This window comes from Filicampus tigris, chromosome 18, assembly GCF_054856515.1.
Source record: "Filicampus tigris isolate MCC_2025a chromosome 18, RoL_Ftig_1.0, whole genome shotgun sequence".
Classification (NCBI taxonomy): domain Eukaryota; kingdom Metazoa; phylum Chordata; class Actinopteri; order Syngnathiformes; family Syngnathidae; genus Filicampus; species Filicampus tigris.
The window spans coordinates 9,317,696-9,343,935 of NC_141234.1; the positions used below are offsets into that span (position 1 = coordinate 9,317,696).

The window sequence follows — 26,240 nt, forward strand, 5'->3', positions numbered from 1 at the left end:
TGGTTTGTTTTTTAAGGGGACGTTAACGCCCCAAAAATTCTTTGCAATAATATGTTCCATGCGCCTTCACTAGTGTAAACATGGCATTCTGATTTCAGATGGGTGTGAACCGAAATCAGAAGGGGGTGGGAAATACTTTTTCACAGCATTGTATCTTCTTTAGAGGCAAGTACTATACCTGGAAGGTCAAAAATGAAAAAATCACTGTCGTTGCTCAGAACTGGGCACCTCCATTGGCGAGCCAAACAGGCAATGTCCCAGTCAGCCTCTGCAAGACACTGGATGAGGGAGACCTTCTTCTGATTTAGGACTTCAATGAAAACCTGCCTTGTAAGGATGGGGAGAACCGAGCCATTGCGGCCGTGAGACATATTCTCTGCTTCCCTTATTTTGGACTGCAGACGCTGCTGCAGAGTGCCGAACTTCTTGTTGCTGGGGTCAATCCCTGAAGAGTTATGAGACTGTAAGAACTCAGTTATGACAGGAATAGAGATTAAAGTCTGATCTTAAATAACGTGGTTACCTCCATCCAGAACCACATATGGCTCAATATTACAGGCCCGCAGAGCCGAGACAAACTCGAGGACGAGGGATGCAAAGGTATCATAATCTCCTCCATGCTGTCGGTCCAAACCGTGTTTCAAGTAGAGATTGAAATACAAACTGCAGCCGTCGACAAGCAGACGGCTGTCTTTGAATTTCAAGTCAAAAAGGAACTGTTGGTTTCCTTCCACAAAGGTAGTAAGACCATGAACGCCCATGTGATCTCAGGCACTGGAAGGACAGACAAGGATTAAAAGTATGCAGTGGATGGAAAAAGTCTACACACCAACCAGACCCAGCATTTTTGGCAGACTAACAATTTGGGGAAATTGTCACGTTGCTACTATGTGCTACCCGCAAGAGAATGTATGGATTGCAAAAGCAAATTTGTGGAGATCAGTAAAAATATATATTTATAATAATAATAATAATAATAATAATTGGTCTCATTGAATTCCATTAGTTTGCTTAAGACACATCACGACGGTTCACGATTTAAATCGTAAAAACCTTGTATTCGCAAATATGTTTAGTCGGTTACTCACTGCTTCCATCGTTTATGTCCCAGCACTATTTACAATCGTTTCTCATCCTGTACTCTTACGAGAATGGAGCCTAAAGTCAAACTTTTTTCCTTTTCTTCACAAATAGTACCGTACCTTTACCTCCGTGGATTGGATTTGCCTCAAATTCACGCCTCTCTTGAACAGAATGTCAACTCCAGACCTGTTCATCTAGTCTACTTTAAAGCTTGATTTGTTTCCCTGCGCTGTATTTTCCTGGCTTACTTGTTTTGACGCCTCTCCCTTTTCTTCTATTACTTCTTCCTGGTTTCAATTGGTGAGGCTCATCATCGCCCTCTATCGAACAAAGAGCAGCATTTCTTCTTCTTTTTTACGTTGACGAGCGTGGATCTGCCATCTCGCGACAGAACGCGAGATCCCCGAAGCTAGCATGCGCTAGCCAGTTTTGTTCTGTCGTTTCATATTAATCAGTGTTTATTCTCGCTATGTCCGGAGCAACGAACGTTGAATTTCCAGGGACAAGTCAGACCAGCTCCGGGTTCGCCGCACATCGGAAAAAAGACAGCAGTCCGTCAGCTTGGTTCTGGGAGAGTCCTGACATATTAGCTCAGCTGGAGCTAGTGCGCCAGTGGCTCGGGAAGTACTACAAAAAGGTAGGTAGCTCGAAGCTAAAAAGCTGGTCACCGCCTTCCTGCAGATTGTAAACAGACATCCCTCAGGGGTTCACCTTTGCATCGACATTTTCCTATAAACAATAATAATAAACAATGAAAATGAAAAAATGAAACTGCGAATCCACACTGAAATCAAATTTAGCATCTCACCAATTGTGAATCGTAATAATTTTACCGGTTGGCGTTTAGAATATTAGTAAAAAAAATGCAGCACCGTGATTGTCAATCATCAAGCCCTCCTGATATTCATAAAATCTCTTTTGTTTAGTCTGTGTTGGTGGATGCTCCATCATGTCAGGCACTAGCTGCTGTGACGCTGCAGCTCCTCCAGTTTCAAGAGGATGCGTTTGGCAGACGAGTTCCAAATCCTGCCCGCAACAAACTACCCGTAAGCCTTTTACCTTTTCTGTATGTATACAAAACACCCTACCTTGATCATTACCACTGTCTAAATCCACATGAGAAAAATGTCATGACATCCCCAAAGGTGGTAAGAAACGTATATAACTGAAATACGGGCATGATGCCTGTGTTTTAATTCCCTCACATGATGACAATCCCTCACACCATCTGATGAGATCAACAACTCAATAGCACTGACTGAGGCATATTTATCTTTCTAGACACAGTGTTTCATGGACTTTCGGCCAGGAGGTGGACTCTGTCACATCCTCGGTTCAGTTTACAAGTTCAAATCTGAGCAAGGCTGGTGAGTCGCAAGCGTGCCCATAAACTGTCTTTGCTTATGTGTGATCATGAATTACTGGACCTTCGTTCTCTGTTTTCAAAGGCGAAGGTTTGACTTGCAAAATCCATCACGGAATGACCGGAATGTTGAAATGTTTGATATGATTGAAAGAACACTATTACAGGTAATGACACACTTGTAAACATAAATGTCCTAAAAGGCAATGAATGTGAATGTTTTTTTGGGGGTATGTGTGTCAACAGCACAACTGTATGTCACACCCGGTGGTTTATCTGGACCCTTCATTGGATCAGGAGCTGGCTAGCAGAATTAGTGGCATCGTTACAAAGCACCAGGTAAAGATTCTGCACGTTTGAACGACGACAGTCATTGTTTTCATGATTTCCTTTTGTATGCCGGCTGGATTGCAAATTAAAACAATCAAGATGTTAGGAACTTTATTCTAAATTGAAGCCCTTCCTTTGAGCGCCTCTCCATATATTTTTTCTGAAAGATGAATGTCGACACTTCGATCAATGTCGATCACAAAAATAATTTTGGCTGACTATATAAGTCGGAGCATGTGATTCCTCTGTGATAATCTTGTCCGGACACATTTTTGACTTTGCTTTTATCCACGAAGGGCACACTTAGTGTGGACAAAAACTTGGCCAGTCACCACGTATATCCACTGCCCTCATCCACAGAGGAAGGTGAGTAAAAAAAACATATAGTCAAAACATTAAAAACATATACATGTAATAACTGAATGCATCACAGTGAGGATGGAATTTTATTTGAAGTATTTGCTTTCCAGAGGAATGGATTCGGCCTGTTATGCGAAAACAAAACCATATCCTGGTGCATTGGGGCATGCACCCTGACAGGTATTGGAGAGGAACACACGCGAGCATGCATCAGATTCTCAAACAAAAGCAAAAAAATCACTGTTTTTTTATTTATTTTTTTTTATCATCATTCTAGTTACGACAGCTGGTTGCCCTCGAGTGATGTCAGTGGAGATGTTGAGGAGCCTCCTCATCCAGAGAAACCGTGGAGGGTGAGCACACAGCGCCTTATTAGCATAGTTCGTATAGTTTCGGCTTTGCTTACTATCGACCGTACGATCGTTATTTTTCTGCGTCTGTGTGCTGCAGGTCCATGCTGGTTATGTGCTGGACACAGACGTTTTCAATGAGTGGATGAACGAAGAGGACTATTGTGTGAATGACGGGAACGTGCCTGTTATTTTTCGACAGCGCGTACACATGCGAGAAGACCAGGTCTGTTGTATTTTTTTTGACGGACGGCGGCTAAAAGCATGAGAATGAGTTTTTTTGTTGTTTCATTGTTGTTGTTGTTTTTTTATTACAATTCTCCACATCTGCGTCAGGACGTGAAGTCCACTCCCTTCAAAAAGAGACGACGCTCTCCTTCTCCCTTGTCCTCTGAAGCGAGGAAGAAAGGAAAGAAGGGGTACATTTCAATGTTATCTCGTACGGCGGCGTTGCTCTGTACTTTCCAACGTTAACACGCGGGTATTTACATGAAGGAGGCGACGCGGGCAGCAAGAGGAAGAGCCAGAGGAGGACTTGACCAAAGAAATGGAGGACCCCACTCCTGTTCCTAACATGGAGGAGATCATATTACCCAAAATTGGTAAAATATATCGTTTTGTGTGGGTTTTTTTTTTTTTTTTTTTCCTACAATAAAAAGCTGAACTGCATTATTTCGACATCTGGACTTCACTTCAACTAAGAATAAAATGCAGATCATTATAAGCTGTTGAATTACTTTTTTGTTTCAAGGATCCGCACGTGGTTCAATAAACATATTATTGTATTTGAAACACATTTTTTGACATGACAGAAGTCCCGAGAGTAAGCGCAGAGCGAACGGTGCCTTATGTAATATGTGTGCGCTAAATGTCACGTTCAAGTGTCTTTGATTGTATTGTTATTCTGTCCTTTGCAGTCAACTTTAAAAAGGACAGCGAGAATACGCCTGTCAAAGGAGGGATCATGGCTGACCTGGGTAAACGTGCCTGTCAAATGATAACATTGTTGGATATTTACCAGATTTTGCAATTTCTCTCATTAGAATCGTTGGATATTTTTGTCAGTCGAGTTCTTCCGCCATTTTTTATATGATTGCGCCATATAAGCTCATCCTCTGCTCTATTTCTCTCTTAGATGACCAGGAAGACGATTTTCCGGGAAGGGTAATTATGATTGCCGTAAAAATATCCTTTTTTTTTTTTTTTTTTTTTTTGCTGTACAAGCACAAATATTGGAATTTGATGTTTTTGTAATGTCAACCAGTTGATGTGTTTGTGTGTGTGGATTCTGTACCAGGACGATGAGGAGGGAAGAGTGGAGATTCCTCGCCTCTTAGAGGGAGAGGAAAACATCACCGAGCAAACCCATCACATCATAATACCGAGTTACACGTCCTGGTTCAATAACAACGGGTGACCAAATATGTCGAAACGCATTTGTGCGTCCTAACATTCATTATTTGGTATTGATTTGGACTTATGACTAATCTCTTTTTTTGTCAGCATCCACTCAATAGAGAAACGCGCGCTCCCTGAATTCTTCAACGGAAAGAACAAGTCAAAATCGCCGGAAGTGTGAGTGACAAAATAAATACAAAATACATTTTAAAAAAATCCGAAAGTCCAAATTTGTTAACAGCATAATCTGTCTTGTACATTCCAGCTACCTGGCCTACCGAAATTTCATGGTGGACACGTACCGCCTCAACCCCCAGGAATATCTCAGTTCAACATCGTGCCGGCGGAATCTCACTGGAGATGTTTGTTCCATTTTGAGGTAATCCATGTGTGCAAGCGCGTTCATAACGGATGCGATCTTTTAAAAGTACATCGAAATGATTGGTGGCGCTCATTGTGTTCAGGGTGCATGCGTTCTTAGAGCAATGGGGGTTGGTTAACTACCAGGTGGACGCAGAGAGCAGACCGCTTCCCATGGGACCCCCACCCACTCCTCATTTTAATGTATTGGCGGACACACCCGCCGGGCTGGCCCCCTTACAACACAAACCACTGCAGGTACATGGGAAAATTCACAACAGCTCGACAAGAGTTGACAACACGTGAAGTGTATCCGGAAAGTTTTGTAACGTTTCACAACCGTATTCCAAAATTCCCCCCCCCCCTCCCCCACTGTAAAATTGATGATCTTTGCATTTGCCATGAAGGCCGACACGATTGGGAAAAGGCACATACCTGTCTCGATAGTCGACGGCGCGAGATCACTTCTGATTGTCTGAACTCACTGTCGCAGGTGACGGCATCGCAGCACATGTTGTGCTTCCCTGAAAAGAGCAGAGAGAAGCCTTCAGATTGCCAGAATTTCGGATTGCGCATGGACGTGTACGCCAAGAAACACCCAAAGGTCTCAGCGGCAGCAGAAAACATGCTCAAGTGTTTTCATTCTCCTCTGTACATTTCTCTTTGTTACCTGTGTATAACAACATTAGAGATAGACTGATAGATTTTTGCTTTCAGAGCCGATAACTGATATTTGGAGACGATATTAATTTTCCGTAAAAAAGAAATTGGCATCAAAATCGAGAAGAAAGAAAATTCGTAACTTTGTTGAAACGCTTGTTTATTGAACCAATTTTTAGATTTACATAATGTAGATTTGTTTGGGTTATTATTATTACTATACATTTTTGACAGTATACATCTTTGTTGTCAAATTCTAACAAAAAGTTTAGGGAGCACCCAGGGTCGTCAGCATGTCTTAAAAAGCTAAATGAAAACACTTTTAAGAGAAATAACTCCATATAGTTTTCAACAGTAAATAAAGTTCTCCAAAATGACAGAAAATTAAACTTTCACATATCTTTGTTTTGATTCCAACACGGTTTTAAATTGATTTATTATCGGCCCTCAGATATTTTAAAAAGGCCGATGCCGATATTCTTCAAGACGCAGAATATCGGCGTCCATCCCTAAACAACATATTCTTGTAAAGAAACATTTTGGATTGACTTGCAATTTCTACCAGTGATATTGTATAACGGACGGATGGATGGATGTTGTGTCACTAGACAAAGGGCGCTTGCGCAGGACGGGAATGGACAGAGCAAGAGACGCTTTTGTTGCTGGAGGTAAGACTTCAGTCCCATTTTTATGAATGACAATACGAGCGCACCGCATATGCGGTTAAACTTGTTTTGCGGGCTCTCTCAGGCCTTGGAGGTCTACAGAGACGACTGGAATAAAGTATCGGAGCACGTGGGCTCCAGAACGCAGGATGACTGCATCCTGCACTTCCTGCGCCTGCCCATCGAGGACCCGTATCTCGAGGATTCGTCCGCCTCCCTGGGCCCGCTGGCCTACCAGCCGGTGCCCTTCAGCCAATCAGAGAACCCCGTGATGAGCACTGTGGCCTTCCTGGCCTCCGTGGTGGATCCGCGGGTGGCGTCAGCCGCTGCTAAGGCAGCGCTGGGTGAGCGGGGGCGGGGGTGGGGGGGATTTGCGGCAGAAGTCGTTTTTTTTACTTGATGTGCTGTCTAACGATTGGATTTGTGCGCAGAGGAATTTTCACAAGTCCAGGAAGAGTCTTTGAATGGAATGACCTGCAACCAACTGAAATCAACTGGTAAAGTATAACCATGTACATTTAAACACAAGTGATATATGTTTTAATTTTTTTTTTCCCCCCTTCAGACTCGATGGATGCTTCGCAAGGGCAGATGAACAGCAGTTCCCATCAGGTAGCTGAACAGCGAAGGCCGATTATCGGCGCCGATATTCCATCAAAATGCCGAATCGAATCGGCCTTTTTTAAAAAATGTGATGGCCGATAATAAATCCATTTAAAACTGTGTTAACTTCAATTAACTATTTATTTATGGGCATTTTCAGTTAACTTTATAAGGGATTCTACCGACCCTGGCAACATTCCACACTTTTTTGTTTTTTGCTTGAAATCAAAACAAAGATAAGTGAAATTTGTGTCATTTTGAAATTTTGGAGAACTTTCTTTACTGTCGAAAATATACGGAGCTATTGTTTAAGTTTTCATTTCAATTTATAAGACATGCTGATGACCCTGAGAGCTCCCTTTTTGTGAGAATTTGACAACAAAGATGTATATTGGCAAAAGTGTATAATAATCCACATTTTGAAAATCTGAAAAAAATATTCAACAAAGAAAAAAACTCTTTTAAACGAAGTTAAGAGTTGTCATTTTTTGGGGGGGGGATTTTGACGCCAATATTTTCCTTTTTGCTAAAACAATGAATATCGGCTCCAAATATCGGTTAGCGGCCTCCTCGACTATTAATAATCGGTATCGGCCCTGAAAAAAAACATATCGGTCTATCTCTAGTTAATTCTACTTCCTGATGTTGGCCTTGCGTGTGTTTGGTCCTAATGCAGGTTGCCGTCAATGCTGATGGGCTCCTGGTTGAATCCATCGTGCCCAAAGCGGAAGGAGTCAAAAGAGAGAACGCCGAGGAAGGCGACACAATTCATATCGGTAGAAAATCTGTGCTTTCACAGGGGTTTCATAAAAAAAGTTTGGACAGATTTTTACCTGTACTAGAGAAATTCTCAACACTTTCCCAGGCACAAGTAATGAGGACGATGGCATGCGGCGTCAGGAGGGGGAAGGGGACGAGGGGAGAGCAGTGATGGAGCTGGATCTTGTCGAGAGCACTGTTACCACGGCAGCAGCGGCCGCTTTGGCCTCCGCTGCTACAAAGGCGAAGGTAAAGGGCACCCTCTCGTTTCGAAAAAAAACCCAATCGCTCGTAAACATCGGCCGCTCGCTCCTCTCGGCAGCTGCGGCTGTAAATATTTGCGATAAATCTGCATCACAAGCGCGTCGTTTGTCCTCCGCGCAGCACTTGGCAGCAGTTGAGGAGAGAAAGATCAAGTCTCTCGTGGCTTTGCTGGTGGAGACCCAAATGAAGAAGCTTGAGATCAAACTAAGGCACTTTGAAGAACTGGAGACCATCATGGATCGTGAGAAAGAGGCTGTGAGCGAATTGTGTATTTTTCCATCGCGCGTTTGAAAAAAAAAAAAGAAAAAGTTATTCGGTGATGCATTTTTACTACCAGATTTGTATCCATTAGATGTTTGTTTGCTTGTTTTGCAGTTGGAGCAGCAGCGACAACAGCTTCTTACCGAGAGACAGTCCTTCCATACTGAGCAGCTCAAACAGGCGGAGATGAAGCTTCACCAGCAGAGGGAGCAACAGAACCTGCCAGGATTCACATTGCAGCAATCAGGTTAGGACAGTTTCATTGTTTGCAAAAAACAAGCCGGAAAAAAACAAAAAAAAAAATCAAACACAGACTCCATTGTGGTCTTCTTCAGGTCAGCCCATGGCTAACCGGATCACTCCGAGTGGAGGACAAATGCAAGCGATGGCCGCCCGCCACCCGGGAGCACCCAATGGCATGTGTGAGCATTCGTTACTTTTGTGCCGCGGGTTGTAACCGCCGCCACCTCCGGCGCGCTCTGACTGCTTCTTTCGATGTCACAGATCCGTCCTCGCAACCCGACGGCATGACAGCAGCTCAGCCCGGCCTTCCGGCACCTAGCCACAGCTGAACGGACAGACGCTTCAAGCGTCCGTTTAACTCGACACAAATAGTTTGTGCTCGCTTCAAGAATGACAGCATTGATGGTTCCAAAAAAAAAAAAAAAAAAAAAAATATTCCCGGTAGTTCCAATTGTAGGCTGGATGCTGTGCGTGTTTGCGGAGCGGCTCATCGGGTCGAGTTCAAAGCATTAAAAAGTCTGTGAAATATTTGTGTTTACGAGTTGAGGAATCTTCTGATTTATCTCCACTCATTAAAGTTGTTTTTATAAGTTACCGGCTCGTCTTGCTGTCTGATTCATCGAAAAATGCTGAGACCATTTTTTTCCTTTTCACATTTTTAGGAATTGATTACGCCACCTAATTCGATCTTAGCATAGCATTCGGTATTACAGCCTTGAACTGTTAGCAAAAGTGAAAGAAAAATAGGTGAGGTCCATTTTTGTTTGTTCCACTGCATTAGCTTGAGGGGAGTTTCTCCAATCATCCGTATTCACTCTTGTTGCTAAGTGGGTCAATTGAGGGGAAGCCTGTTAATATAACAACAAACATTTACAAAGAAAAAAAAAAATTGTTGACATTTTGCTAGCGTCGGGCCAAAAGCTCACAGGTCACATTTTGGTGAATTTCACATTTTTTTTCAAACATCTCTACTAATGGTCAGTCCACACGCGTGGATTTTATTTTTACACATCAGCGAGCAATCTAAAGTGTTGAAAACACGCCCTCTTTCACGATGCAATGCTAATGGTTGAACAAACTTGCCATTTTGGGGGTTTACTCAAAAGTGACCATTTTGAAGGTACAAGGTTTTGTCCCGATGCCAGCGATTATCATCACCTGATACGTGGAGGATGACTGGAGATATTGTGACAGTCTTGGTAACTTGCGTCCTTTTTTTTGTGAGTGTTTCTTCCAGTTCTGTTTGGAACAAGCAAAACGAAAAAAAGTGAACCAAAGTAATAAGGGACTGTCAATACAACATCCACCCCAAAAAAATAGATAAATATGCGATTATGTCATTATATACTGGGAAATGAGTACATCATTGTTAATATAGTCTCGGCTTCCTCTGATGGTGCAACATGGACACACGGGGGGGTGATTTGGCCATCCTGCCCACCCCTTACTGTTCATCACGGGAACAGGATGAAATAACCAACATAGCCTGGCATCAAATGAGATGCATTATAGTTCCTTTCTAGTTCTCAGTTGGACCCATCTGTTCAACCTGCATGCTGAAACACACAAAAATATCAGGGAAAAAAAATCTTGGCTTGACATTTTTGCTACTATAGGATGTGTTTGTGTTTATATTATTCACGTTTTCCAGCTGTAAATCTTGTGCGCGCATGTGTGTGCCGCGGAAGCAATTTGGTTCTGCTCTGTTTGGCAGAGCATCAGTGAACATTTTTTTTCTCTTTCACAGTCACCACCGCTCTGCAGCTTTGCTTGCCCATATCTGATTCTCATCTCTTCTTTTGCCTGGTTATGGTCACCGAACAGTTACCCACGTTAGTTAGTTATTGATGGCGAAAAGTGGGCCACTCCTCTCTGTGGGGTTTGGATCAATCGCCTCCCGATTAGGAAACTGGATTGCAATTTGTTCATTTGGAAGAGAGGAGTAACATATTTGAGTCATTCCAACAATATCCATGATGAGTCTGCACAGTTTGCAACACTTTTTATGACTCAAGAAATTATTCTTGAGTATAGTATAATTAAATGTAACTATTATGCAGCGCCCTGGTGGTGATTGTGATATGTGTGCAAGTGGGGGAAAAAAACATTTTTTTTTTTCAAGAATATGTTCCCAGCAGGCCCGCTAGTTGAAACACCGCATTCTGATTAATTTTGCGTTTGTGGACTATAAGTTAAGCAGCAAAATGCACTCGTTTTTAGCCGTCTCAGGGGGCGGCCATTTTGTCTTCTGTCGACTGAAAATGACATCACAACTGCTCACAACGACTAATCACGGGTGAGCTGTTTTCGGAATCTGACTTTCTCTTTATAATTGTATGTCATTGGCAAGAGTGTCAAAATTACCAAGAACATTGCCTCTACTTGTAATGTTTATATTTAATGTTAATTGAAAACAATTGAGGAAAAAAACAACAACATTATTCTTAGGCTTGGAAGTCAACAAGTGTCGCAGAACTGATTATATGGTAAATGGAGTGCACTTATATAAATTTATATTTTCAATATTTAAAAAAATAAAATGAGGGGGGGACGGTTGGAACCAATGCGTGCTGGTGATATATTCCTGCTTACAATGATTCTTTTTCCAATAAAAAAAAAACATTTTTTACATATGTATATATTTTTTCAACGCAATTATAATGAGTGTCAATTCCCTGACTTTTGCTATTAGCGGGCCAGCCCGTCCCATTCCCCACGAATAGCGGCGGTCCACTGTAATGGCATTTCCATTTATTTTAATGGGGAAGCAGGATTTGAGACATATTGCAAGTGCATGACCGTATGTTTGCAGAAAGAAAAATCGCATCATTTCAAGGCACGCCTGTTTAAAAAAAAACAGAACAAAAACAGCACCCTCTGCTGGTAGTAGTTGGGCACTGCCTTCCCAGGCCCCTTATTCAGAGTCCCTACTAGGTGATTCAAGAGCAGATGCTATTGTCTGGTGCCTTTCGCACAATAAAACAGTAAGAGGATTAACACGCACAAGCCTTTGCATCTTGCAGACTGCGCTGACTTAGTGAGGCTGACGGACCAATTCTCTGTGCGTCGTGCACGCGCCGCCACTTTGACACGCACGGAGGTGGAAGACTGCCGGGCTCTCGCGTCTCCGAGTCCGAGTCCGAACCCACCGGCTCATTAAACACGATTCTGCAGAGGCTCCATCCATCCACGGGCGGCGCGCATTTACTACTATACTACAGTCGGTATTCACTATAAAGACGCGTTGCTCGTGCGCCACTGGTGCGTGTGGAATAGTGGACCGAGCGCTCGGCACGCAATGGACCCGAACCAAAGCTGTTGAATGACGCTAGTGTATTGCGGTCCACTATCGAAAGACAAGGATCAGAGCGGAGTCGAGCAGCGGAGCGTCAGAGGAACAAGCCTGCGTGTCATCTACGGCCGGCATGGCGTGCAGCTACGGTGACAGCCGCCTGTGGACCTGGCAGGTCCTTCTCACCATCTCCATGGTACTTATCCCCCTTTCGACTCACGGTAAGGACCACCTCGGCACGCACGAAACCGTGTCACACCCAGCCAGCCAGGCAGTTTGTGTCCGCGTATGCGCGCGCGCGTGTGTGTGTGTGGCATGCAAGCACTCTTGCGTGAATTACATTGCACCTTGCAGCAAAGGGTGGAAAGGGCAAGTTTGACTGCGCTGGATGAGAAAAGCTTTCATGGAGCAAACTGGCATCTCTGGTGTGATTACAATTCGTGACAAAATTCATTCATTTTTCACGTCGTCAGGGTGTGAGCTGATGTGAGGAACAAAATGTTGATTTCATCCTTAAAATGATGTCATCCACATGCAGTTGGGGACTCCGGAGTGTGCGTTTCGGACAAAAAGGTGCACATGCAGTGGCCAAGGCCAATTACATGGTGCAATTTGCATTCCCGCTGGTCTACGTGCAGGAGGCAACCGTCCCGTCTCATTTGCATCTCTTGAGACGCGGAGGGGATGCGAGCCAACCATGCATTGGGGTCGTAGTAGTGGGAATGAAGGTGTTAATCAGGGGGGGGGGTTAGAAAAAGAAAATTAGCTTGCAGCCGCTGCCCAGCAACAGGCGACTCGTGCGCGTCGAGGGTCGCGGGGGTTCACGTGTACGAGCATCCCTACCCCCACCCTTTTTTTTCCCCCCGCTGCACCCCATGAATGTTAACCCTGCAGCATTATGACCCAAAAAACACATTTGTAGCGTTGTATGTTAATACAACAGCCCTTCAGGGATAAGATGATGAGATGTGGCAGCTGAAAATTTCCCGTTTATGCAATGCAAGACTTGGGTCACATTAGGTCACAGTGTCACGCTAGGTTGACGTTTTTTTTTTTTTTTTAAACAAACAGTCAGCCGGACCGCTTCATGATTTTTACACGCTAGCATACAAAAGCAAGGCATCTTTAATGGTGACGTTAATGGCAGCAATCCAGACTACCATCTTGTGTTTCTTCTGTGTACGTGAATTCGCACAGTGGGGTCCATCTGCCTTTGTGTCCCCGCAAAGCATGCGATGTGTCGCAAAAAGATCAGCAGCGTCTCCCACTGCTGACTTTTTTTTTTTCGCCACAAGCACACATGGCAAAAGCACGGGAGAGCAGAAATTATTGCTATATTAGACAATTAGGTGGACTGTACATCACTAACTAGTGTGCCGTGACTTATCGGGTGCTCTGTGGGAAATTACCCCATTTCACTTAAATGATCGAAATAATCTCTCTTCATTCTTCTATCCATGCCAGTGACATATAGTGACAGGAGGAACAATTAAATGTTGTTCTGCTCGATAGGTGGGACACATAAAAAAAAATTGGTTGGTGGTGTGCCGTGTGCAAGGCAGCTTTATAGTGCATTTCATAGAGAAGATAATTCAATGTGCTTCACAGTTACAAAACTTTTTTTTTTTTTTAATTAAAAGCAGATTAGAAAAATACAAAGTATCTTACTAAAATGACTAATAGAACATGCGCCGCAAAAGCATGATTTTGGAAAAAAAAAATGATAAAGCTATAGTACTCCAAAAGATCTTATTCATAGGAATATGGGGGGGAAATGTGTTTTTTTTTTTTTAAATTACACTGCCCTAACTTCAATTCTGTTGGCCGTTTATTCCATTTGTGCACAGCATAACATCTAAATGCTGATGCACCATGTTTTCTTTAAACTCTGGCTCCACTAATTGACCCGAGGTCTGCCGACCTCATGACCTCACTGAATTGATATTCTATGAGCATTTCTTTAATGTATTCAGGACCTAAGCCATTCAGTGATTTATTATAGACCAGTAGCAGTAGTAGTTTTAAAATCTATTCTACTAGGAGACAGGATAGTCTCTAGGACTGCAGTAATATGTGCTGGATGCATTACCACTCTGTATTAAATATAAAATAAATCTCCACAAGCCAACCCCCAATCGCAATGTTAATTATTTTTCATTTAAGTGGCTAGTCTATCTTTTTTTTTTGCCGCCACAAAAACCCTCAACCTCCTGACACTGTGTCCTGCTGGCTAAGCAATGGCGTCTATATCTGGGAGTGTGTAAGAGGCCAGTCACCTCCAGTCAGACTCGTTACCATGGTGACAAGCATAGGTGAAGACAGAGTGGCGGTTAAAGGCACAAATCACACTATTTCAAAAGGGGGGGGAAACTTGCGCATTCGATTTGCTCCTCTTGCTCTTGTTATCTGTCCATGTTCCATTTAGCTCTTGTTGTAAATGGCTAAGACTGCCAGCTGCTAACAGGATGCGACATTTGAGCCTCGACGGAGACAAGATTGGCAAATACCACCATCAAAAGAAATAGTTTGAGTCAATTCTAATTGGGTTCGGTGGAACATGTCTCTCAAAGACTTTCACTCCTGCTCACTAAGCCCCGCCCCCGCCCCCAGAGTTGAAGTTGGCAGACATCACTTAAAGCGCGAGGCTGGCTGATTGATTAAAAAACAGGAGCAGCAGCAGCAAACACTGGATTCTCTGTTTCTGCTAGTGCACCCTTGCTTCTCTCCTCCTTTCAACCTGCCTCCTCTTTGCATCTCGCCATGGCAACTGCGCTGCGAGAGCGCGCGCGTGCGTGCGTGCATGTGTGACTCCCAAGCTTCCTCGGCCACCGCTAAGGTTTCGTGCCTCCAGGCACGTTCGGATGGTTTTAACGTCAGCGCTGAGTGTTGCGCCTGACAATGAGCCGCGATCTCAATGGACGTTGACGGGGCAGAGAGACAGACAGACGTCCGGCCAAGTGCTCAATTGAGTTTGCTTCTTAATGTGCCGGAGATTGCCGCGAAGAGTCCCCTTGAAACTCAATTAACTGGGAACATTATCAGCTCTAGCACTAGTTAGCCTTTTTTTCTCAACTGGTTTTTGAATACGATAAGATTCAAGGATGGTTCATTTTAAAGTTTAACGATTAATTCGGTGGAATTATGATTCATGAGTACGAGTAGAAAGTATTATATGAATGAATTTGTCAGTTGTATAAATGTTGCATTTTCTGTTAAAGTGGAAGTCAACCCAAACATATTTTTTTCAAGAATATGGTCTATGCAAGCCCAGTTGTTGAAAGAAGGCATTCTGATACAGAATCCAGCCGTTTTTAGCTAGCTCAAGGCGGCCATTTTGTCACTTCTGTCTACTGAAGATGACATCACAATTGCTCAGGGCTCAGATAATGACCAATCACAGCTCACCTGTTTTCTGAAGCTGGTCGTCATCTAAGCCCTGAGCAACTTCGATGTAATTTTCAGTCAACAGAAGTGACAAAATGGCCGCCCCCTGAGCTAGCTAAAAATTGGCGCCTATTCCACAAATGCAGTATTAATCAGAATGCCGTCTTTGAACTAGTGGGCCTGCATAGAACTTATTGGAAATAAAAATATTCCATATTTTTTGGAAAAAAAAAGTTTCGTTTGACTTGCACTTTAAGATTGAGGAGCTAAAAGCAGGGAGGCAAGGGAGGATTGCACTCAAAAATTGGAATTTAATCTCAAAATTAAAAAAAGGAAACTAGTCACATGGAATCAAAAAAATACCAAAACAACAACGTCCAAAAAGCAAGATTCAACAATTACAACCATCACACACTGGGATAAGACTCATCACGACATGACAACTAACGGCAAACAACAACCTGAAAAGGACAGAAAGTGACCAAGGAAATTTAAATACAAGCGATTGACGAGCAACGACAAAACACCTGGACAAGACATGTGGGACACAAGGGAAGAGGGAATTTTTATGATACACCTGCCTCCGTACCCGTGTGGATGTTTTTTGTGTGTGTGTGTGTGTGTGTGTGTGTGCCTGAAAAAGCGGCCTCTAACCTATGGTTCTAAATCCTAATCTACGTAATCCTCACCCAGTCTTGGTCACCAGAGCACATTAGTCAGTCATTCAGTGTGTCTAATCCTGCGTCGTCACACTTTGATTACACTGCAGTCTTGAACTCGTGTTTGGCTTGTCATGTCCGGTAAATCGCTTGACCTTTGAACCTTTAAACTACATGGATTTGTTCGCCCGGTCAACTTTATCTGCTTTCTCATCATTTTGGAGTCGACCGAGTTTGTATTAATGTGATTTGTTTGATGAATATACGAGAATTCGTAGGCAGATTCCCGACGGACACTTAGCCTGGGGCGGCCTTGAGGCAACTCTTGAATATTAAAAAGTGACTTTTTTTACACATATTTTGAGTGATTTTTACACATTTTGCAAGGTAAATGGATAACTTAACTGGGGAAGCCAACGCAAACATTTTTTTTCTACGATATGTTCTATGCAAGCCCACTAGTTGTAACAGGGGATTCTGATATATATTGCGTTTGTGGAATAAGTGTTTTTAGCCATCTCTGGGGGTGGCCATTTTGTCTTCTGTCAACTGAAAATGACATCACAACTGATCACAAGGACCAATCACGGCCGACCTGTTCTCTGAATGTGAACCGTGATTGGTCGTTGTGATGTCATTTTCAGCGACCAATCACGGTTCACATTCAGAGAACAGGTCGGCCGTGATTGGTCCTTGTGAGCAGTTGTGATGTCATTTTCAGTCGACAGAAGACAAAATGGCCGCCCTCGGCGATGGCTAAAAACGAGTGCATTTTGCTGCTTAATTTATATTCCACAAACGCAAAATTAATCAGAATGCCGTGTTTCAACCAGTGGGCTTGCTGGGAACATATTCTTGAGAAAAATATGTTTGGGTTGACCTTTGCTTTAAAAATGGAAAAGTGGCAGCTTATCTGAAACACTCTCAGCTCAAAGAAAAAAAAAAAAAAAAAAAAAATCAACCAAGCAACTGGAAAAACGCGTCTAGTATATTTCCTCCTGCTATATTTATGTTCCCATTGAGAGCCTTCAGTTCAGCAAATTCCGGTCAAATACTGCGGAACGTTTGCAACGTTGAAAATTCTCCGTTTCGCAACCCATATGGCCAGATAGATGGCCTTCATTTGTCATTTGGGTTTTAATTGACAGGGAGGCATTCGATGGCCAGGCGTCATCACCACCGTAACCAGTCATCCATCGACCGGGAAGCCTTGAATACCAGGATGGTGCTAAGTGACGACTCAGCGGAGAGAGACCACCTGATAGAAGCGGGGATCCCCACTTTTTCCAAACACCACCGCTCCCATAAACGCGTCCATCTCGAACCGGATCCCGCGCAGGAGGAGCTCACCGCTGGAGGAGCGGGGCCGGATCAACCCGGGAACCCTTTGTCTGATGACATCATCACCGTGGAGTTCCACAGTCCGGCGCCGGAGATGATACCATCTGATATTGATCATGATGGGGCCAAACTTCCCAAACCACAGAAGCAAAAAGGAGGCAAGCCCACAGCTTGGACGCTCTCCGACTTTTACGACTACCTGTCCCCCGATGACGATCTCTCGGCATCGGCCCCCGCCCAAGAGCCCGAGCCCTCCCCGTCGCCCCCGGTCGACATGGAGGACGAGAATCCCCTCCTGGCCGGTGCTCCCGCTCGTCCCGTCACTGCGAAGCCCACTGTGGAGAACAAGCCTGCCACACCTGCCCGGCCCAACCCGGAGCCCGACAATAATGAGGACCTGAGCTTGGGTGGCGCCATGGGGAGCGACGGGTGCCGGCTGGGCTTCGTGCGTTCGGGACCCGGGATGTGCGTGTCTCAGTGTGACGTTGAGCCCAATTTCTGCTACAATGAAGGCGTGTGCACTGTGGTGGCAGGAGTGGGAGCTTTCTGCAGGTAATGAACACCAGCACACATTAATTCTGTGGCCAAAGCATCACGGTAACCCATTTAAAAAAAAAAAAAAAAAAAGTAAAAATACCTTTAGGTGACATACTGCTACGCGGCTACCACGGAGTAAGGAAGAGGCGACCAATCACAGCTCACCTGTTTTCCGAAGCTGAGCCATGATTGGTCGTTATTTGAGCCCTGAGCAACTGTGATGTCATTTTCAGTCGAAAGAAGTGACAAAATGGCCGCCCCTTGAGACGGCTGAAAACAGGTGGATTTTGCTGCTAGCCTCATATTCCACAAACACAATATTAACCAGAATGCCTTCTTTCAACTAGTGGGCCTGCATAGAACACATTCTTGAAAAAGAAAAAAAAAAAAGTACATTTCAGAGTCTGTACTTTTAATTCCAGAGTGTGAGTACTTTTGCCACCTCTAATTGCAAATGAAAGTAAATAAGGTATAGTCTTATTTCAGGCGTCGGATTTAATAAATGCAAAACAACAACTGTACAAAACATGGGATATGTGTAGCATTAGGGCAAATTGGGGTGTTGGCGGGTGAAAGCGAGGGGGGGCGGATTGTTGACTCTTTCCCCAAAATTTAATTTCTAATCCGCTGGAGGATTTCCTATATGGCTGTTCACTAAAACAAAAGAAAAGATTGAGGACACCATGAGGTCGTACTCAAACTGACAGAAAGCTAGATTAATGTGTCATGAAGATCAGCCGCGTGCATATACGGCGCCGACACGGGCACGCGATGTATAACTGAGGCGACGACCTGGTGTGAGCAAAGAACAAAACACACATGGTCATTCAAACGCTGTCTCGATGGCACCATCTGTGCTGTTTTTTGTTGTTGTTGTTGTTTTTAATATTCATATGGAGTATTTGTAAGGTTAATAAAAAAAAGGTCCTAATATAATGTGATAAAGTAAACTACAACTGTTGCACGGACATTCACATATGCATACGCACGTCCACTGATCTTTTGAGCTCATTAAGGGTTAGGCTGCAGGGAGAATCCCATTTTTTGGCAGACGGACCTCAGGACAGCATCAGCCTCTCTCGTGCTAAAAATATGCTGAATGTTGTTGCTCCACACTTAAAGCAAACCGAGCAACTCGTTGGTCCGATATGCTGCTGCCCAATCACGTGAGGTTGGCACGCGAGCGTATTAATAATATTGGCGTCCGTTTCCTGATTGCGTTTTTTGTCCGTGCATCCAGGTGCAATGTGCAGGACTACATCTGGAACAAAGGCACGCGCTGCGACTGGGCTATCACAGAATTCCAGGTGATGAGCGCGGTGGTGGGCGTGGCCTCGGTGGCACTCCTGCTTCTCTTCATGATCGTGGTGTTCTTCGCCAAGAGGCTGCACCGCCTCAAGAATGAAAACAAGCGGCTTCGCAAACGCAGGTTTGTTGCATGTGGACAAAAAACAACAACAACAAAAAACGGATATTTTACTAGCCCTAGTCATTTTTGAACGTTTTCTTAAATACACACAAACACATTGGAGGCATTGCTGGTTATTTTCAAATGCTAATGTAATTGGTCGCATCTCTGGCTCCCCCCCCCCCTCACACCTTCAGTAAGTACCGTCCACAGAGCACGGAGCCACAGACGGACGGCCTCTCAGTTTCGACCACAGCAGACGGCTCGCAGCCAAACGTAAGGAAACTGTGCGACTCTCCTCCGCCCGCGCCCCAAGCTCACACTCACAACCTGGCGTACTATGACAACATTATCTGTCAGGTATGCGCCACCTTTCCTCATGTTTACTCTCCACGCTTTCTCCTTCCACTCGTCACTATTTTCAATAGCCCATTTTCATCGCCCCCCCCCCCCCCAACTCTATTGACCTAATGGTTCATTATGTTGTATCCTATGTGCTTGCTTGGTTGTCTTTCCACGTATATGCTAGCTTGCTGATAGCCTTCAATACGCATGCTCCGTACTATCACTGCTTATGTCATATTTCAACATCCATTGAAAAAGTGAAACTTATAAATGATATCTATTGTAAAGATTCACAACACTGTGAAATATTTCATGTTTTTATATATTCAAATCTTTACAGCTTATGTCAAACAAACAACCCATAATTCACCAGCTCATTAAACTAGAGTACAGTAACTGGGGTAGGTATTGGCCTTCTGAAAAGTATTTTCCTGTGTTCCATGGTTTGCATTACGTACCGTGTTTCACTTTTGAATGAACTTAAATATATTATATTGAGATTACTATAGATGTATCTAGTGTGTGTGTGTGTGTGTGTGTGTGTGTGTGTGTGTGTGTGTATGTATGTATATATATATATATATATATATATATATATATATATATATATATATATATATATATATATATATATATATATATATATATATATATGCATGCGCCTATGTATATTATAGGCACATGCGCACAAATAGGTGAAGGTATGAGTTTATACCTGTATATGGATGTGTCTTGATGGCTTTTTACACTCACTGGTTCCCTCAGAGGCCATCATCAACCACCTTTACCTGGGAATTTAAACCCAGAAACTCTTATAACCACTACCAGGTAAGCGGAGCGGAACATCCGCATTGGTTGCAATACCCCGCTCCACCCCCACCCAGCTTCGCTTTGACCTATCCAGCTATTAAATGCCACATTTTGACACTCCGTGCAAACCTCCCGGCCCACAACACTATCTTGCATCGATCTTGTTGTTGCTGGAGGAACTAGCTACTTTAATATTCTCCTGAATCGTGGAATGATTAATCACCTGCTGCTAGGCTCTCTGCAATCAATTGTTCAGCAGCAATCCACCGCAAGGTCCCTCGCCTGCTTTACCCGAACGCCTTTGCAGCTTCCAAGCCGTTTTGTTTGACAAAATTCCCCTGCTATTGCTTGTGCATGTATCGCTCCTCCAAGCTGCATTCTGCATTGGAATTTTCGCGTCGACGGGTACGTAGAAATGTATGGACGTAGACCACCACATGTATCCCACCGGACATATAATGATGGACTACACTTTTGTCGGCCATCCTGTATTTTTTTTTTTTTATTTTATTTTATTGCAGGCCCAAGCACTGTTATGAAAATAAAGTTGGAGCATTCACACAAAAATATTCAATTAAATCAAGGCCATTAAGCCAATGTATCCTGGTGGGATATAACTATGCATCATTAGCGCGTATGTTATGGTTGTCTTGTGTATTTACTTCCTGGTTAGAATATGCAGAAGATGTCCACACGCTTAAATCTTTCGGTGTGATAACGCGCGAGCGGAGAGGACATTTACAAAAGTAGCGTCCGGCCGCGGCCTGCGCGACCAATCGATGGTGGCCCACTTAGCGCCTGCTGTGACCGTGACCTTCAGCCGTCTGTGACACGGCGATCAATAAACGATCCGAACGAGCTGACATGCAGATGCGCACGGCCTCTAATTTCCACTGTCGTCACATAAGCGCAACTTCGGGTTGATGAACGTGACATTTCAAGAGAATTGAGGCTTATATAGTGAATTCTAAATGTAAGGCGCATAATTGATGGAGCTAACGAATGTGAGCAAATTCGGCCTGGCTGGCATTTCAGAGCAGTTAATAATAAAGTTCACGGTTGCTCTAAATGTCAGGTTGAGAGGCTAAAAAGCCCCCGGAGGCACTGCACTAGGTCTGATTTCATTCTTTTGTTCAAACGTGATTAGGTAATCAGCTTTGGAGCTCTTTTAAAGATGATGATTATGTTATAGTATCGTACAAAATATGATCTTTGGGAAAAAATATTGCAGTGATGACACAATGAGTTTGTTACAAGAATTATAATGCTCGGTTTTAGAGAGGAGCACATTGCTCCGAAAAAAACGAATACTTTTGAATTTCCCTATGAAGGTAAATTACATTTTTTAAAAAGCTAGCCAAAAGTGCAGCAACATGGACCCTAAAAACTGCAGTACCATTACAAACTAACATTATTTCACCCTATAAATATTTATAATACACTGTGTAAAGACAATCTTCTTTGATTGGATCTCATTAGCTTGTGCAGATGTACTTAATGTCCATGCATTATTAACATTTTAATCAAACAGATCAATCACACATACTGTGTATTGCACATACATGGTAGATGCAAAAAGTCTACACACCCCTGTTCGAAAGGCACATTTTTGTGAGATACAAAGACGAGACCAAAATAATTCATTGGAGAAAAAAAATCCATGATTATTGTGACATATTGTACCGAAGCAAAACAAAAAGAAAATGTCATGAAAAGCCGACCACGGGCATCTTAAATGGTGGCAGGCGTTTGCTGACTCCCATTTAACGTGACGGGTTAATTCTGAACAGAGTCACATACAGTTCCCAAGTTATAAGAGGGTTGTGCTGGCACGTCATCTCTGTTGTGTATTTTTACTTCCTGTCTAGAAAATGTTTAATTTTTTTTTCTACAGGTAATGATTTGTCTTGTTCTCGTTTCTTAATACTACAAAAATGTGGCATTTCACCAGGGGTGTGTAGACTTTTTATATCTACTGCACATTTTTATTTTCGCACACACACACAAATGCAAAACATACTATACAATGAATATTTCATTTAATCTCATACAAATGTGTTTGCACTCTTAGTTGCGCTAAAAACAAAGTGAACTTCCCAACAGGATGACCCCCAGAAGCAGGAGGACCCGGCCAAGTCCCCCCCAGCCAAGGAAGAGGGCGCCATGAACATCCTCAACTCTCATTCCCCCAAGCACGAGAACAACCGGCCAAACTCGGTGGTCCACGAGCGCAGCCGCAGCCCCGACAACACCGACGACAACACCGAGGTAAACGCGCTCCACAACAACTTGGTATAACATCCGAAACGCGTCAACTCGGAGCACCCAAGAGCACATCCGACAGTGAGTTTAACAATGTTTACTTGCGAAGAGCACACTGTGTATCCTCTCCAGTTTTAACAACCCCCCCCCCCCCCAACCCCCCATGTCAAAGTAAGCACACGCTGAATTGAAGGATACATGTTTACAAGGCTCCAATGTCAACATTGATTACATAGTGGCCCGTCTCATTTCTCTCCTCTATCCACTTTGAACTAACGACTGACCTTTCCTCGCTTCTGACGCCCCTTGCCTTGGTCTTTGGCCAATGAACTCGCCCATTGTCTCCCCGCCTGCTCACCTGCGCCCGCCCGGCCTCGCCTAACTGTCCCCTCTGCGCTCGCATGCATTGGTGTTAATCAAAGTGAAGTGTCTGAAAATAATGGCAAAAGTCAGAAAAATGTGGAAATTAAGTGGATCTGTGCTTGCAACTTTTCATGTTCGGCATTGCTACAAAGTGTCTAGGTTACATGACGTCAAAGTATTTGCTTGAGTCGATATTGGAATCTCTATATATTAAAACACGCTGTGTCTTGGTTTTCAATGTGATTTCTAATACTTTTATGTACTTGAGGTTCTTTTGTACTGTTTGGGCTATACATTGAGGATTATAGTTACGAGTTGTGGGAAATAAATCTTTTTTCATTTTCTCCAACTTGTCCCTGTGTTTTGCTCTACTTTCCCTGCGGTGTCTCTCTTTGTCTGCATGTCTGCTCACGAAGCTAACGGCCGCCCAGCTGCTCCCTCGCTAATAATAACCGAACGCTCCACTGACCCCGCTTTTGTGCTACTGTAGGCTGCTCACACCCGCACGCACGCACACCCACACACACACGCACACATTGTGCCAATTCAGCACTATGGACAGCCCCTTGTTTAATTGAATTCCATAGCAGCTTGAAATATACTGTACACTCACCTGGGACACAACATTAGGGACACATACACATTCCAATGGGATCCAATGCAAAACGGTAAAAAAAAAAACCTGCTTTAAAGACTGAAAAAAAAAAAAAACGAATGCATAGTACACAAACAAATGTATAGTAGCATCCAGAAAAATTAAATCCCAACATTTTGCAGGGAGGGCCAAATACAGATAAATGTATTCATAAACCTTGCATTTATGAAACATGCTAAAACCAAATAAAAACGCTATTACTAATTACTACATTAAGTGGTCCAAAAAAAAAAAATAAAAAAAAATAAAATGGAAGAATACCCTAGGTTCTGCCGTTCGAGGGATTCACACACTCACACATGTATGTAAATTAAACAAAGCTTCAATTCATTGGTTAATCAACAAAATTATTGGATTATTAAAATTGTTAGTTGCAGCCCTAACTTGAAGTCAAGTTTTCCATAGTTCAAATCGCTCAAGGGACCCAGTGCCGCATTATATAATCACACAAAAAAAAAAAAAAATGCTGGGTTGTTTTCCTTACCCACTCGCTGGGTAGCTGTGGATTTTGAGCAGACTGAGTTACTTTTACCACAGGTTGGATTGATTATTTTGACCCGGAAAATTGGGTTGAAGATGGTCTGAAGATCTTAAGCTGGTCGCCAAGTTGGACCGTTTAGTTGTGTGCTGAAATTGCAAATTAAATTTAACCGACCGATTAAAATCGATTTGGCTTCCCTTTAACTCTTTCATGCACAGTGGTCACTAAAAAAGTTGCTTTTCGCCTATATTTAGTCATCTAAAAATATATATTTACATTTTAAATAATTACATCAAATCATAATTAACGCGTGAAAGGGTTCACATATTTTTAAAATTTTAAATGAATGAATATAGGCGAAAGCCACTTTTAAATCCCTGTCCACTGTAGCGACCAGTGTGCATGAAAGGGTTAAGCCAGCATTTTAAGAGCCTATCGAGCCACATTGCTTGGCAACCCTCCCAATGAATGCCCCCTGCATTTTTTTTGCATCTACTTGCCGTATTTCCACACCAGGATGGAGTCACTATCGGTCTGGAGGTGCTCCTCCCCAAAGATGCCAAGCTGCGCCCCGAGAAGAGCTCCCCCCTCCAGTACGACGTCTTCCTCTACAAGGTGGCAAACAACGGAGACCCGGCTGCCACCAACTCTCATTGCTCGGCCTCCCACCGCGCAAGTAAATCACCCAAAACCCCAAAGAGCGCATCCAAGGTGCCCAGATCCCCCAAACGCTCCAAGGATCACCGTCACAGTCACCGCCAGCCCCTCTCTGGGCGCCACTCCTCGCCGTTCCTGCACCCGTCACCCGGGAGGCAGCCGTCACCGAGTCGCCACTCCGCGCCGGGGGGCTACTCCGCCCCCGCTCGCCACCAATCTGACCATCACTCGCCCAGAGGTCGGCCGTCCAGTTCTTATTACTCCGGTGCGGAACGAGGGGACGGACACCTTCGTCCTTCTCCTTCTTCTCCTCATCTCGCTCAGCCTCCCTCTTCACCGTCCAGGCTCAAGTGCAGCCCGGTCAGCACTCGATCTTTACCGCCGCTCTCGTGACTCTTTACGCCTCTCGCTCACGCAGTCAAGTGCGCGAATGGAAAGCCGTTTGAGCGTTTATTCGACCCAACTTAAATCGCCTAACAGAAAAAAAATACTTTTTTTTTTTATATTTAATTTTGTTTTTATAAATGGAGGACCCAAATGCAGGCTAGCATGATTTGTTAACTCTTATGTTTTCTGTGACTTTTACTTTTGTATAGCGCTTTGTTTGACCTGCATTTTTAAGTTAAATCAAATTGAGTTGAGGTGAGCTATAAGTGTTAAAATCATACATTGTTGACCAAAACAGTTGCGCTAGCAGTAAAGGAATGTTTGCTCCTTAAAAGTGACCATATTCTTTCTTAGAGCGGAAGTCAACCCAAAGATATTTTTTTCAAGAATATGTTCCCAGCTGGCCCACTAGTTGAAACAGGGCATTCTGATTTATTTTGCGTTTGTGGAAAATAAGTTAAACAGCAAAATGCACTCATTTTTAGCCATCTATGGGGGCGGCCATTTTGTCTTCTGTCGACTGAAAATGACATCACAACTGCTCACAAGGACCAATCGCAGCTGATCTGTTTTCTGAATCTGAGCCGTGATTGGTCGTTGTGAGCAGTTGTGATGTCATTTTCAGTCAATAGAAGACAAAATGGCCGCCCCCAGAGACGGCTAAAAATGAGTGGATTAACACTTATTCCACAAACGTAATATTGATCAGAATGCCCTGTTTCAACTAGTGGGCTCGCATAGAACATATTCTTGAACAAAAAAATGTTTCCACTGACTTTCCCTTTAATGTGCATGACTGTAATTGTACCCTCTTTTTGCTCACTAGCAAGACAATTCAGCACACTAGTCAAATAATTAGTCATTTTTCACTACTAGTGCCACTTTAGGCCTACAAATACTGCAAGTGGGCATTCTTGCTATTACTAGTAAGGCAAAACATACCTCAATAATATTACTAGT

At 43.5% G+C, this 26,240-nt stretch overlaps 3 protein-coding genes across 12 annotated transcripts in view; 2 read left to right on the forward strand and 1 right to left on the reverse strand.

Annotated features, from left to right (window-relative positions):
* Positions 1 to 26,240, reverse strand: part of aste1b (asteroid structure-specific endonuclease 1b) — a 35,715-nt gene that overhangs the window by 2,959 nt on the left and 6,516 nt on the right. Inside the window, exons 2-6 of one of the 6 annotated variants that reach the window (XM_086013864.1) lie at positions 9,858 to 9,938; positions 8,600 to 8,675; positions 5,680 to 5,768; positions 524 to 774; positions 179 to 445 (exon numbers count right to left, since the gene is read on the reverse strand). In XM_086013864.1, the coding sequence (XP_085869990.1) occupies positions 179 to 445; positions 524 to 761 (505 nt within the window). In that variant the 5' untranslated portion in view covers positions 762 to 774; positions 5,680 to 5,768; positions 8,600 to 8,675; positions 9,858 to 9,938. Of the gene's footprint in view, positions 1 to 178; positions 446 to 523; positions 775 to 1,088; positions 2,185 to 5,679; positions 5,769 to 8,599; positions 8,796 to 8,893; positions 8,964 to 9,857; positions 9,939 to 26,240 lie in introns of those variants that run through there. The other 5 variants (XM_086013868.1, XM_086013867.1, XM_086013869.1 and 2 more) reach the window with 5 other exon arrangements.
* On the forward strand, positions 1,434 to 9,293 carry smarcc1b (SWI/SNF related BAF chromatin remodeling complex subunit C1b). Of its 2 annotated transcripts, none has more exons than XM_086013862.1 (28): positions 1,434 to 1,720; positions 2,010 to 2,129; positions 2,365 to 2,450; positions 2,532 to 2,613; positions 2,693 to 2,785; positions 3,073 to 3,142; positions 3,247 to 3,316; positions 3,414 to 3,489; positions 3,587 to 3,712; positions 3,823 to 3,905; positions 3,982 to 4,088; positions 4,404 to 4,463; positions 4,622 to 4,650; positions 4,784 to 4,899; positions 4,990 to 5,061; positions 5,150 to 5,263; positions 5,349 to 5,502; positions 5,738 to 5,848; positions 6,513 to 6,572; positions 6,655 to 6,913; positions 7,001 to 7,066; positions 7,135 to 7,181; positions 7,849 to 7,948; positions 8,038 to 8,180; positions 8,316 to 8,450; positions 8,571 to 8,703; positions 8,792 to 8,872; positions 8,961 to 9,293. In XM_086013862.1, exons 1-28 carry the CDS (start codon positions 1,553 to 1,555, stop codon positions 9,026 to 9,028), a joined length of 2,829 nt encoding a protein of 942 aa, XP_085869988.1. In that variant the 5' UTR covers positions 1,434 to 1,552; the 3' UTR covers positions 9,029 to 9,293. The 2 variants fall into 2 exon arrangements, with proteins under 2 accessions (XP_085869988.1, XP_085869987.1); XM_086013861.1 differs by having other exon boundaries at positions 1,435 to 1,720; positions 8,792 to 8,878.
* On the forward strand, positions 11,622 to 25,769 carry LOC147132373 (chondroitin sulfate proteoglycan 5-like). Of its 4 annotated transcripts, none has more exons than XM_086013872.1 (7): positions 11,622 to 12,212; positions 17,183 to 17,927; positions 19,153 to 19,341; positions 19,518 to 19,596; positions 20,431 to 20,493; positions 22,579 to 22,743; positions 24,753 to 25,769. In XM_086013872.1, the coding sequence occupies exons 1-7, from the start codon at positions 12,125 to 12,127 to the stop codon at positions 25,284 to 25,286; spliced, it is 1,863 nt and encodes a 620-aa protein (XP_085869998.1). In that variant the 5' UTR covers positions 11,622 to 12,124; the 3' UTR covers positions 25,287 to 25,769. The 4 variants fall into 4 exon arrangements, with proteins under 4 accessions (XP_085869998.1, XP_085869996.1, XP_085869999.1 ...); XM_086013870.1 differs by having other exon boundaries at positions 19,518 to 19,680; positions 24,753 to 25,768; XM_086013873.1 differs by lacking the exon at positions 20,431 to 20,493 and having other exon boundaries at positions 24,753 to 25,768.

Coding starts and splice junctions, on each gene's coding strand:
- smarcc1b (XM_086013861.1), top strand. CDS start 1,553: ATGTCCGGAGCAACGAACGTTGAATTTCCAGGGACAAGTCAGACCAGC. Junction 4,464..4,621: donor AGGGATCATGGCTGACCTGG/GTAAACGTGCCT, acceptor TTTCTCTCTTAG/ATGACCAGGAAGACGATTTT. Junction 8,181..8,315: donor CCGCTGCTACAAAGGCGAAG/GTAAAGGGCACC, acceptor TCCTCCGCGCAG/CACTTGGCAGCAGTTGAGGA.
- LOC147132373 (XM_086013870.1), top strand. CDS start 12,125: ATGGCGTGCAGCTACGGTGACAGCCGCCTGTGGACCTGGCAGGTCCTT. Junction 19,681..20,430: donor ATGACAACATTATCTGTCAG/GTATGCGCCACC, acceptor TGGTTCCCTCAG/AGGCCATCATCAACCACCTT. Junction 20,494..22,578: donor ACTCTTATAACCACTACCAG/GTAAGCGGAGCG, acceptor ACTTCCCAACAG/GATGACCCCCAGAAGCAGGA.